Source organism: Tetrahymena thermophila (assembly GCF_000189635.1).
Source record: "Tetrahymena thermophila SB210 genomic scaffold scf_8254609, whole genome shotgun sequence".
Taxonomy (NCBI): Eukaryota; Ciliophora; class Oligohymenophorea; order Hymenostomatida; family Tetrahymenidae; genus Tetrahymena; species Tetrahymena thermophila.
The window spans coordinates 61,440-73,967 of record NW_002476379.1 but is presented as its reverse complement, the minus strand read 5'-3'; the positions used below and the strand labels follow the sequence as shown (position 1 = coordinate 73,967).

Here is a 12,528-nt window from a genome sequence, read left to right as displayed (position 1 = left end):
CAATAAGAGAAATAATATTTTTATGAAATATACCAATTATAAAAAAAAAAATTTTTTAATTTTATTTAATAATATTATATTTATTCGATAGCGAAATGTCTAGAAATATTATTATATTAAAAATTAGCTATAAATTAATTAATTGTTGCCTATATTTTTAATTAAATAAAAATTTTGATCTATGTAATTAAAAAAAATAAAATAATAACCAAGATAAACTATTTTCTTTGATAGCAATAATAAATTAATTGTAAAAACATAAATAGGATCTTTAATTTACTTACATTTTTAATATCCTATAAATAATTAATTATTCAATAAATTAATTTTTATCTTTGTTAGATTAAAGATAAATTTATTTAAGAATTATCAAAAATTTTCATTAAACATTTTAACCTAAATATAAATTATAAAGAGTACTCTTAATTAATAAAATTATTTTATTTTATATTTTTAATGTTTGATTCAATTAAAAAGTTAACTTCTCATTTGCTTATATTCTTCAAGAAGTATTTTTGTTGGACCATCTTCATCAGAGCCTTCAAGAATCTTTAATCCTTCATCATACTCAAGTTTAACTTATTCTAACAATTGCTTAGCAGCAGGGTTTGATTTCAAAATACCAGCAACGATTGTGATAGTAGCCATATAACTATTTGAATAAGATGTATCTTATTTAATTTTCTTTGCTAATTCTATTTTTGATTGATTGATAACCTTCATACCTTAGTGTACTCTACCCTTGTATAGTTCAACAACTCCAAATGTAATAAGAGTAGTGAAATGGCTAGGATCAATAGGTTCATTCTTTTCTAATTCCATCCACAATTATCTTGATTTAGCAATGTGAGTTTCAGCAAGATCGAGCTCATTTTTACCTATACAGGCATTGGCAATTTTCTATAAAATAATTGCAAATGATTTTTTTTATTCTGGAATTAATTCCTCGAATTTTTCATAGATGTCTTTGGCTTTTGAGTATTCTGCAATGAAATCTTATTTTTTCTCCTTATCAAGAGAGTAAATATTACCTCTCTATGAATAATTTCTAGCTAACATATCATACAATGTAGGATTTTCATAGCTAACAGCTTTTTCAATTTTAGGAATAGCTTCATTCAATATACTAAGTGCTTTTTCTAAGTTAGAGTTGATCATTTCACCTTTACTAATATTTTCTGAGATTTTGGATAAAAGCAATGCATCATCAATTTTTAATGATTCTAACTATGACTTTAAATCGTATAAAACATCTAATCCATCTTAAACTCTTTTATTTTTAATCAAAACATGGCCTATTTATTGAACTTCATATCCAATATCTAATCCTTATTCTTACTTGATTTCTACAAGTTGTCTTAGTGTCTCTAAGCTTTCTTCGTATTTTCTCTCATCATATTGCTAATCAAACTTATTATTGAGATCTTCTATTTATTATTCGATTGATTTAGTTTCTTAGTTTTGTGAGAAATGATATTTATTATTGTGGCACAAAAGATTTTTGTTTTAAATTGCCATTTTGCTAGCCTATGAAACATTATAAGTATTTATAAAGCTATATCTTGAACATTAATTGAAAAATAATGTACAGCTAGGGTTGCCTAATTTAATCTTCTAAGCTAATTTAGAATATTTGGAAAATTGTTTAGATATCATTTTATTTAATATATTTGTTTTTGTTTAATTTATGAATTAATTTATTATTTATTGAGATATTGATGGTTTTTTCTAGAATTAAATAATATCTTTCAAATATCTAAATAGATAGCTTAATTTTTGTTGTTTTTGTTTAAAATAATCAAAGTCAAAACATAAATATTAAAGTAAACATTTAAATATTATTTTATGAAAATATTTTTTCTTCTTTTTATAGTAAATTAAAATATTCTCAGATAATTTAAGAACTATTTTAAAAAAATTAAAAATATTATCAAAGCTTAAATGGTAATACTGATTATTAGGGTTTATATTTCGTTGGGGTTGTATGGTGTAGCGGTTAGCACCGAGGACTTTGAATCCTCTGACCTGGGTTCGAATCCCAGTACGACCTTTAACTTTTTTTAGTAATCTTTTAAAAATAATCTTTAAAAAATTTTTAGGATTAATTTATTTTTTTTAATTTACTTTAATTTAGCTTAAATATTTTGTAATAATTAGATAAAATGATAGAAGATTTTTATAAGCTCTGCTCTGCTCACAATGATTAACAATTGATGTTCGTTTAAACTAATTTTAGTAAACAATAGTATGGATAACCCAAGGATTAAATGGTTAAACATAATAGTAAATGCTCTTATTGTATAGTTGTTAGCAATTAAGATGTTAAGAATTTTACAAATTATGATAACTTTAGTTAAGTTTTAGCAAAAAAATATCAACAATTAGAAAAAATAAAGCTTTTAGTTAAAGTCCTCTCTTCCCAAAATGAGGGAATGGTAAGTAATAAATAAAAAAAAGTGAATGTAATATAGAAGAACTTAGTTTCTACAATTAAAGAAAAGCTTATAGATGAATTTGAATAATGCTAAGAAGAGTTTCTATCTATAAACAAACATTAAGTTGAATATTCATAAAGGCTTCTTCAACTTTACAAACTGAAGGCCGTAATTGAATTTGAAGAATTTTATTTTTATGAGCTTTCAAATGAAGCGTAAGAATTACTTACCTCATTTCCTAGCATGTTAGTTTATAAATCTTCAACAAAGCCATTCTAAATTTCTAAAAATAATGATGTTAAAGTAAAAAAAGTTATTTTCTAAAAAAATTCTGACTTTCCTGATCAATAAATAAAGAGTAACTTAATGAAATTTTAGGAGAAAATATTTATTTTTGGAGATAATTATGGATTTATTTATTACTATAATTGTAAAACAGATGTTTAATTTGTGAAAAGAAAACATAATAATTAAGTATGTGTTATAGAAAAAATAAAAGAAGACATATTTTGTTCAGGAGCTCTTGATTAGAGAGTTATTTTATATAAGATTAATCCTTAAGATAAACTCATTGTTTTAGATAAGATGAGACTCGATTAGATAGTCTTTAGGTTAAAAAAGATGGATGAAAATCGAATAGCCTGTAACTAGGGTTGCTCAGTATTTATTCTTAACATTTCTAATTAGTAAATTAAAGTGGAAAAAAAACTGAACTTTCCTGAGGAATAAAGCAGTGATGTGTTTGGAATACTTTACATGAACAAGTAAATTATAGCCTTACACAGAGATGGCAGATTAAATTTCTGGAATTGGAAAAAGAGATAAATAATTAGATCTCACATGCTAAACAGTTATATTTAGTTTCCTCTTTTTGAATCTATTGGAAATAACTATTTGTAAGGAGCCAACGAAAACTAATTTTAACAACTAGATTAAGAATATTTTGAGCAATTTATTTAAATGGCTAATAATTAGGCAGATTTATCAGAATAAAATTAAAATAGCAATACTGAATAGAATGAAAAAGTATAAGAAGATAGTAATATGGAATTAGAATAACAGAATGAAGATGGTGAAGAAGAAGAAGAAGATGACATAGAAGATGAAGACTGGGAAACTAATAGCAGCACCTCTTCTATTGTAATTTCATATTCAAGAATAAGATAATTGAGCAAATATCATATAGCAGCAGTAACACATAACAACATAATTTAAATTCATGATTTCAGAGATTTTTACTTTAAGCAAAAATACTAACAAATAAAAATAAATTTTGAAATACTTTGCCTTGAAAGTATACCAAAAACAGATTATATTCTAGTAGCAGGAGATAGTTTGGAAATTTATAATTTAAAAAATTAAAAGAAAGAAATAGAATTAGAAAACACTTATGTAGAATAAGAAAATGAAGAAGAAAATAAAGAGTTTTTGCTTGGAAGTTAAGGACTTATTGGTGGTTAAATATTTAATCAAAGCTAAATAGCCTCCGTGAAACTTGAAGAAATTTAATTGATTTTTATATAGCTTTGAGTCGTTTGTTAACCAAAATATTCAATCATTAAGAATTTCTATATTTTTGAAATAATTCTTACCTTGAATTTGTTTTATTTTACCTATTTAAAAAATAAACGAATATATCTAAAAGTAAGCAATTTAAAAAGTGATTAAAAATGATAAAAGAAAGAAGCTAATGAACAAATAAATTGTTAATTCCTTTATTAATGTCTTCCATCAAACTTATTTATACAAATTTATTAATTGAAAAGCATACAATGTCAAAATTTATGTGTATGAAATAGATATTAATTTACAATTATATAAAGTAAAAAATATAATTTTGTATTTATTTATTTATTGATTTGTTATTAAAAACATCAAAATATTTTTCTAAAAAGCTATTTTAAGAATTTTTGATGCTGAAAATTTATTAGAGGATTACTGATTTGAGTTTTATTTTCTCACAAATTAAATCCAATCTAAAATGTTTAATTTTTTATTTTATGATATTTATGTTATTATATTAGCTATTTATTTTTTTAATTATCAATTTAGTAATTTTTAGAGAACTTGTTTCATTTAATATACTACTCGAAGAAATCAGAAAATTTACTTTCCTCACTTAATGCATCTTCTACATCCTCAGTTGTGATCTTTAGAAAAATTGTCATATTTTCAATATTTTTATTGTTCTATCCTCTTTTATTAGCATTTTATGCAGAGTTTTCCTTATTTCTTATTTATAGAATTTAATAAGATTATAAATTTTCTAAAATCTCCTTAAGTTTGCTTATTTCAGAAACTTGTATTCCCATAGAATTACATATGTTGTTTAATTGGTTTTTAACTTAAATTACAGAAATTTCAACTATTCCTTCTTTTTACTTAATAATAGAATAAATGGATAGAATGGTCAATATCTATTCAATTGGCATCTTAGCAATAAACTTATAGCTTACTTTGTAAAGTTTATCAATAATTTGATTCAATTAAGGGATAGTAATTTTTTATAATTCATTTAAATTGTCATTATTTTATTCATCAGTATCTTTGTTATCTTCTTGTTATCTTCCTTTCTTTGATTCCTCAAGTGCCTTTTTACAGACATCAAATAAGCATCTGATATCTCCTCCTTTTAAGTTATACATTTTTCCAGAGCACAAGCGCAAAGCTTTATCATCTATTATATCCTGAGGAACATTTAATTTTTCACTCATTTCTTTCAATCTTGATTGAATAATTTAATAAATTTCTTTTTAAGAATAAGGCTCAAAAACAAGATTTTTGATGTCAGGTAGAATAATTTTATATTTTTTAGATAAGTCAAAGACCATTTCCATTGAGTTTGAAACTCCTATTATAGAGATATTTGCTTTTTCTAAACTTGCAATATTGAAGAGGATAAAAATATCTTGGCTACTTCCATGAAATAAATTATCAAATTCGTCTATAAATATTGTCCTAGTTTTATAATAAAAATAAATAAGTTAATAAATGTTAAAACTAAAATAAATTTGTCTTTTAATTTTCTGAGTGAGATAATTTAATTTTACTAAAATTTGGAAAATTTATAATCAAAAATTATAATTTTAAGTCAAACACTTATTTAATTAAGTTAATAAGATGTTTGATTTTATTTGAATTTAAATTTGATTTATCAAAATTAAAATTAATAAGTAGGTAAGTAAATATTTTACAGGTGCGAAGATCTTTTAGATTGTTTAATCTAAGTTAGAAGATCTTAACAAGAACTTTGCATTCTGCTTTTAAATATTTTAAAGTGAAGATCTCTTAGAAAACTTTCTTGATTATTATAGCTCATAGCATTAAATTTTATGTACTCAAATTTTTTTTACTTGACAGATAATTCTTCTAATAATGAAGTAGTAGTCAAAGTTTTACCACACCCAGGCATTCCAGTTATAAGGAGACACTTAGTTTTTTACTTATTATCAATGCATCTATAAATAAAATTAAAAAATTTATTTAAAATATAAATTTATCAATATATTTTTAATTTAATAATAAATGAAATCCTTATTATAAATTTATGAAATAAGATTTATAACAAGATAATAAATAATTAACGATTTATTGAATGATTGATAGATAAATTATCTTTATTTGGTATATCTTAAATGAAGATTTGTCAAACTAAATATTATAAAGGAGAAGTATTTATTTGTATTTTATTTATATATATTACCTTTAAAGAAAGTTCTTTATTTCATTTTTTTCTTTATCTCTAAAGTTAATTAGGCTGGGTTTGTATTTACAATCAAATATTTCTTAAGGCTTATTGATCCTTTAATAATCTAAGTCCTCTTCTTCTATATTTTGGTCTTTATTTTAGTTATTATTTTTGCTTTAAGTATTTTAAGTATCATTTTCACATTGTTAAGGGGATTAATCTATCTTTTTATTACTTAAACAAGGACTAGATGTTCCGCTTTCATTTAAACTTTCAAGCTTATCCATACTTTATAATTTTTCTTATTTCAATTGTTAAAAAGGATAAACATCCATAGTACTGCTTTCTGAATGAAATTCCTCTTGATGTGTAACTGCATTAATTTTGCTTAAGAAGCTTTAATCTTTTTTTTTCTTCTTATTAGATATGTTTTCCTCTTCTAATTCTCTTTTTTAGCTAGCAATGCATTCTTTTCTTTTGAAGTTTTATATATTCATAGCTTAATAAAATATTTTAAAGTTTTAAGGTTTTTGGTTAGAGTGGTTGAGAGGGATTTAAGTACTCAAAGGTAATAATGAGTAATATTAGTTGTTTTTTAAATCTAATATTTTTAATTATTAATAATTGTAAATCAAAAGACTTGGTAAATATAAAAAGTCTGAAATTGGCTTTTAATAAATATTATTTGTATTTATTTACTTATTAAAGAAATTTTTGCTTAATATGCGAATATATATATTGTTAATTTTTGATATTATCTTTTTATATTAATTAAATAAGATAGTATTTCGCGCTTTTAATTTAAAATTGTCAGCTTTACAGTATTTAGTCCCGCCTTATTTAATGAAAAACCGTATAGGAGGGAAAGGCGTTTATCATCAACTTAGAAATGAAATATGAATTATTTCATATTTTTTTAACAAAATATATTTGTATAAAATGGAAATCATTTTTTTTAATATTAAATAACGATAAAAATATAATTCTTAAAATGCTTTTTTGCTAGTTTTTGTGTTATGTGCCTGGTTTTAATTTTCAATAAATTGTTCATATTCATAAATCTAAAATAATAATTTTAAATAATTAATATTCTGAGGGATAAATTATAAAATTAATATAATGTTATGCTTTCAATTAAAATGAATATAAATAATCTATTTAAATTAAATAAACAATACTTTTTCTAAGTATTAATTTTGATACTAAAAATAATAATAAAACAATTTATAATAATTCTTTGAGAGTTTATTAAAAATAATCAATTTGTTTTTTTTGAAATTAGTTATAAAAATAATATTTAAATATTTTTTTATTTTAAAATAGCTTAAAATTAAAATATTTACAAAATACTTTTCTTTTATTTAAAATTAAATTATTAAAAGAATATCAGAAAAATTTAATTGAAAAAAATATTTTTTAAAATAAAATCTATATTCAAGAACAAAAGGGATTTTAAGTACTTAAATTATTGTCTGGAGATAAATTAACTGAGAAAATTAAGACGCTTATATTGTTTATTAATAAAGAGATATTTTAAAAAATATAGTTTAAAATTCAATTCAAATATACTTCTAACAAATATTTAAATATAAAAACATTATTTTTAGTGAGTGACTGAGTAATAATAGATGGATAGATAATAAATAAATAAATATTCTTTCTCGAAATGTGATAAATAATCTATATTGATTGATTAATTTATTAAAAGGTTGAATGTAATTTAAAATTTATCGAATCTGTTATAAGAAAAGAAGATTTGAATCTCCAAAAACGAAAATGTACTTATTAAAATGACGGTATTTGAGATTAAAAAAGAGATAAAATATTGTGTCAGCGAAATGTGTGTAGGAATAATTAGGAGAAAAGAGAATAGTAAATTAATTTAAATCAAAATATAAATAATTGCAAATTTTACAAACAAATACATTATCAAAAGCAATTATAAATTTAAATTCAAATTTTGGTGTTTAATTTTTATTAGCGAATTAATATTGTTTATTTTAATTTACTCTAAAACTAGGTTAATTTTAAATTTTAGATGCTCCATAAATGATAATTAAACAACAATCAACAATGCAGCTAATCGTTCATATTTATAAATGATGCTTGTTAAAATAAATACTCTAATTTATATGGGCAGTCTTTTATTTATGGATTTAGAATGCAAAAATGATGAGATTCCATCAGCCAAAACAAAATAAGAAGTCAGTATTATTGTTAATCCTCTCAATATAGATTTTAATATATAGATACAAATTATCAAAAGATCCGTTGGGGAAAATCAAATATTAAAGTTTGTAAAGTTATAAATGAATACTTATTTAATATATATATAGATAGATAGATATATATATATCTATTTATATGTGTTTGATTTTGATAATAGAACCCTTTTTTATCTATAGAGTGAACAATAGGAACAAATACTTTCTATGTATTTTTACTTAATCAAAACAAACAGTTTTAGCGTAAATGCCCCTTATATCACTTGAATTCAAAAAGCTGATATAATAAATAAAAAAAATAAAAACAAAAATTGAAATTTAAATTTTTTGTTCATTTATTAACAAATCCCATAGTAAAAGAGACGTTTAAGATAGTTCAGATCTCTAATAACAAAAATAATACAAACAAATAATATAAAAACACAATTTATTTCTCGCTATATTTTCTCTTTCAAGACATACTTTATCACGAGAAAAAGAAAGCAAAGCTGTACTGAAATCCTCACAGACTCGTAATCAATTCTACATTTGATGATACCATTATAAGCTGGATACTAGAATAGCCCTATTGATAGCTAATATGCTGATGGATTAGACCAAAAGAATCTCTTCCAGTCAGATTAAAAAAACATATACTCACAATATAATAATCCGCATAATAATAACTAACACACTCTGAATACTAAAATTGTTAACGATAGTAGAGTAGATGACATTAGTAGAATAAGAAATCCTAACCAAATGGGAATACCCGAAAATAGTCTATAATATAAAGGAGCAACCAATCATCTTATTAAACTAGATACCGAGGATATATTTAACTCTGCAATTAAACAAATCAAAAACTAATTAACCTCGTACGACACTCCATCGGATAGTAAATACTTCTAAAGCGGAGTACAAATTCCAAATAATGATTATCCATAAGGCAAAAAATTAATGTTCTTGAACTAATAATCTACTCCAAGCGAGCATGAAAAAAATGCTGATGCCTATAACGTTGATGTAAAAGCTAAATAAGAAGATAAGCAAATCCTTGAAGCTAAAGAAGCTGATACCCAATATTTTTCTTGCATCACAAAGAAAGAGTTATTTACCAATGATACCTCTGAATGCGATGTTAAAAATACAGTATCTCACTTCACTTCCAACCTTAAGAAAGAAATTTCATTCGATCCAAAATATTCAGTAATAGCTTCTTCCTAAAATGCATTGCAAAAATAGCAGTCAGCAATAGCAGTGAATGGAGCTGATAAATACTAATCACACTAACAGAATAGTTAGCATTCAAGTCGCTCCAACACTAGTAATCAAAACAGCAAAGCCATTCTTGGAGAGTAACATCCAAATTAAAAGTAGTTGAGTGCAGCCGAATAAGCTAACACAAATAAGTAGCATCTAAAAAGATAAGCCACTAATGCTACTTCTAGTAGCTCACATCACAACCCCTACTACTATAATGGAAGTAGCTCAGGCAACATGAATTATCATCACAGCAGTCACTCTTACCACAATCCAGGCTCATCCTCCCTAGTATCTACTAGCCACAGAGGATATAGTAATAGTAGCTTGCAATAGTAGCAATATTAAAATTCTTCTAGTACTTAATCTATTAATGCTACTTCTAATAATAGCAACAATAGTAACTATTCTTATTACCCTAATCACCCTTCATCTCAATAACCTATGTATCCTCCTCATGGTCCTGTTTCTCATCATCACTTGCCTCCTATTTATCCTCAAGATGATATGGATTATGGATATACTGACATGTATGGATATTACTATCCTTACCATCAAATGCCACCTATTGGAGAGGGAACAGACAGCAAAAAGTATGAAGGTGAAGGTAGTGAGCCATCTGAAATTTTAGAAAGTGAAGAATATAAGAAATATTACTATGGTCATGGTCCTTCCTCATATGGATACTATTCGATTCCTCCTACAACAAATACTTAAAATAACACTCAAGCTGGTGGAGTATCTTAAACTTCTCCTTTAGCTCCTACTAAATGTGAAGCAAACACCTCTGCTGAAAATGCAATAAGCATGGTGCCACCTCCTTAAAATAGCGAATATATTCATTAATAAGAAAAATATGATCACTCACCATACATGAGAGGTTATTATGATCCAAAGGGATATTACCCTCCACACTCTTATTATTATCCTCCTATGAATGAAATGCATGTAGGAAATCCTTATTAACAGACTAAAAAAAATTCTAAAAAGACCTCCTCAAGCAATAATTATCATTCTCACATCTCATTGCCTCACTATCCTAGCGCAAAGGGACAGAACTCAACAGGTAGTTTTTCAAAATACGAATAAGGATAGGATATGTACCTTCATCCAATAGAACCATCTTATAACAGCTATGGAATGCACCCACATCATTCATCTGGAATCTACTGCGACTCTTCGTACTATGCACAAAACTAATTATAATAAAAGTCTTCATCATTGAATTATAAAAAACCAAATCACTAAAGCTAGTGTGATAAAGAAAATATTTAGAATAAGTCAAACTCATAATCATCAAAAGAAAATCATTAACTAAGCAAAGAAAAAAATGATTAAAAAAATAATAAAGAAATTTAAAAAATAGCATCCTCAAATTTATCAAATAGTCATAACAGCAAAAAGCACTCATAAAATTAACTACTAAACGAATAGGGAGACAATAATGACTGTGACTAGCTTGATAACTAAGAGAGTTCTTTGCAAAACTAAAGCACAAGCCATGAAATAAGAAAGAGAAAGAGAAAAAATAACGATTAACTCAAAATCTTAAAAATAGAATATCAAAAAGGAGGTTTTTGGGGAAAAGAGAAAATATTAGAAGTTGCACAAATTACAGGGCTTTCAGAATCATAAGTAAATAAAAAAAATTATATTTTATTCAGTTGCTTATAAAATTCTTTTATTAATAGGTATATAAATGGTGTTGGGATTAAAAGAAAAAAAGACTTGAGACCTTTAAGAAGAAGTTAGGCACCAAGATGCTAGCAGGGTAAGAGTACTAATATGAAGATATGAGTGGAGAGGGAATGGAAGATGAAAGCTACAAACAAACTGGAAGTCCAGAAAAGCTTTTAAAGCTTAATGATGCAACAGGCATAGTCCCAATTAAAACAAATATTTCAAAGTTAAGCAACGACTTTACTATAAATCAACTTCAAGAAAAGGTACTTGCAAACAAAAATAGAGCTCTTCAAAATATCACTGATAAGGTTCTTAGTAAATAAAATAGTAAACAATCTAACTTACCAGCTAATATAAAGCTAGAAAAGTAGCAAAGCTTAAAATTGAGCTCATAAGAAGGCGCTTAGCAGAATTAAGAAAACATTAATCCTGAAAATACTTCTCAATAACTTGATGATGTTTCAAAAAGACTTCAATTTAGCTCTGCATATTGAAATATTTTTTGAAACACTTTCTTAATATTTGCAATAATTATTTTCCTATTTAACAAACTACAAGAAATTTACAAATAAACCAATGCATTAACTTACAACAAAAACAACTGTCTAATTAATTTAATATCAATTTAACTTAATATCTAACAAGTTAGCTCTATACTTTTGTAATACTGATTCATTTGGACAAACTAACAAGGAAAGAATTAACAAATAAACTAACAAAAGAATGCCTTCCTACTAAATTAAAGTATTTATAATAAGAATGAAAATAAAATGAGCTAGCATAATTAACTAATTGAATTTTTAACTAATTAAAATCATAACAAAGATCATCAATTATGATCGATCTCAAAACAACTATAAATTAAAACTATTTATGACAAAAAATCTTTTTTTAAAGAGCTTTATATTTAAATAATAAAAGAGTATAAATTAATTAACTAGCGCTTCTTATTCCTATATTAAGTAGCGATAAAACAAAATAATACAAAAAATAAATATCAGAGTAGAGAAGTATTAAAAAATTTATATTATTATTATAATAAATAAATGACATAAACTCATCTACCTACAATATATAATTACAATTTAATTAAATTTATTATAGTTCTTTATATATGTGTTTTAATTATATTATCTATAGCATAAGTTAACATTTTAATCACTTCACTTTCTTATTTAAATTTATTTTTGGTTTTATTTTTTTAAAGAAAATTCTTTGTTTATTTGGCCAATCAGCCAATTCAATAAATCAATTG

At 24.2% G+C, this 12,528-nt stretch overlaps 4 protein-coding genes across 4 annotated transcripts; 2 read left to right on the top strand and 2 right to left on the bottom strand. All coding sequences in view use genetic code 6, as the record gives it.

The window, feature by feature from the left end:
* Nucleotides 1-349: 349 nt before the first annotated feature.
* Nucleotides 350-1,698, bottom strand: TTHERM_00441900 (hypothetical protein). The gene has a single exon (XM_001033104.2). The coding sequence runs from the start codon at nt 1,654-1,656 to the stop codon at nt 466-468; it is 1,191 nt and encodes a 396-aa protein (XP_001033104.2). The 5' UTR covers nt 1,657-1,698; the 3' UTR covers nt 350-465.
* A 464-nt stretch (nt 1,699-2,162) lies between these two features.
* Nucleotides 2,163-3,965, top strand: TTHERM_00441880 (hypothetical protein; the record flags this gene model as incomplete). The annotated part of the gene is made up of 1 exon (XM_001033103.2): nt 2,163-3,965. One exon carries the CDS (start codon nt 2,163-2,165, stop codon nt 3,963-3,965), a length of 1,803 nt encoding a protein of 600 aa, XP_001033103.2.
* A 542-nt stretch (nt 3,966-4,507) lies between these two features.
* Nucleotides 4,508-6,620, bottom strand: TTHERM_00441870 (AAA family ATPase; the record flags this gene model as incomplete). Its single annotated transcript, XM_001033102.1, has 3 exons — nt 4,508-5,393; nt 5,630-5,893; nt 6,139-6,620. The coding sequence occupies 3 exons, from the start codon at nt 6,618-6,620 to the stop codon at nt 4,508-4,510; spliced, it is 1,632 nt and encodes a 543-aa protein (XP_001033102.1).
* Nucleotides 6,621-8,879: 2,259 nt separating this feature from the next.
* TTHERM_00441860 (hypothetical protein) lies at nt 8,880-11,767 on the top strand (the record flags this gene model as incomplete). The annotated part of the gene is made up of 2 exons (XM_001033101.1): nt 8,880-11,225; nt 11,282-11,767. The coding sequence occupies 2 exons, from the start codon at nt 8,880-8,882 to the stop codon at nt 11,765-11,767; spliced, it is 2,832 nt and encodes a 943-aa protein (XP_001033101.1).
* Between the last annotated feature and the right edge of the window lie 761 nt (nt 11,768-12,528).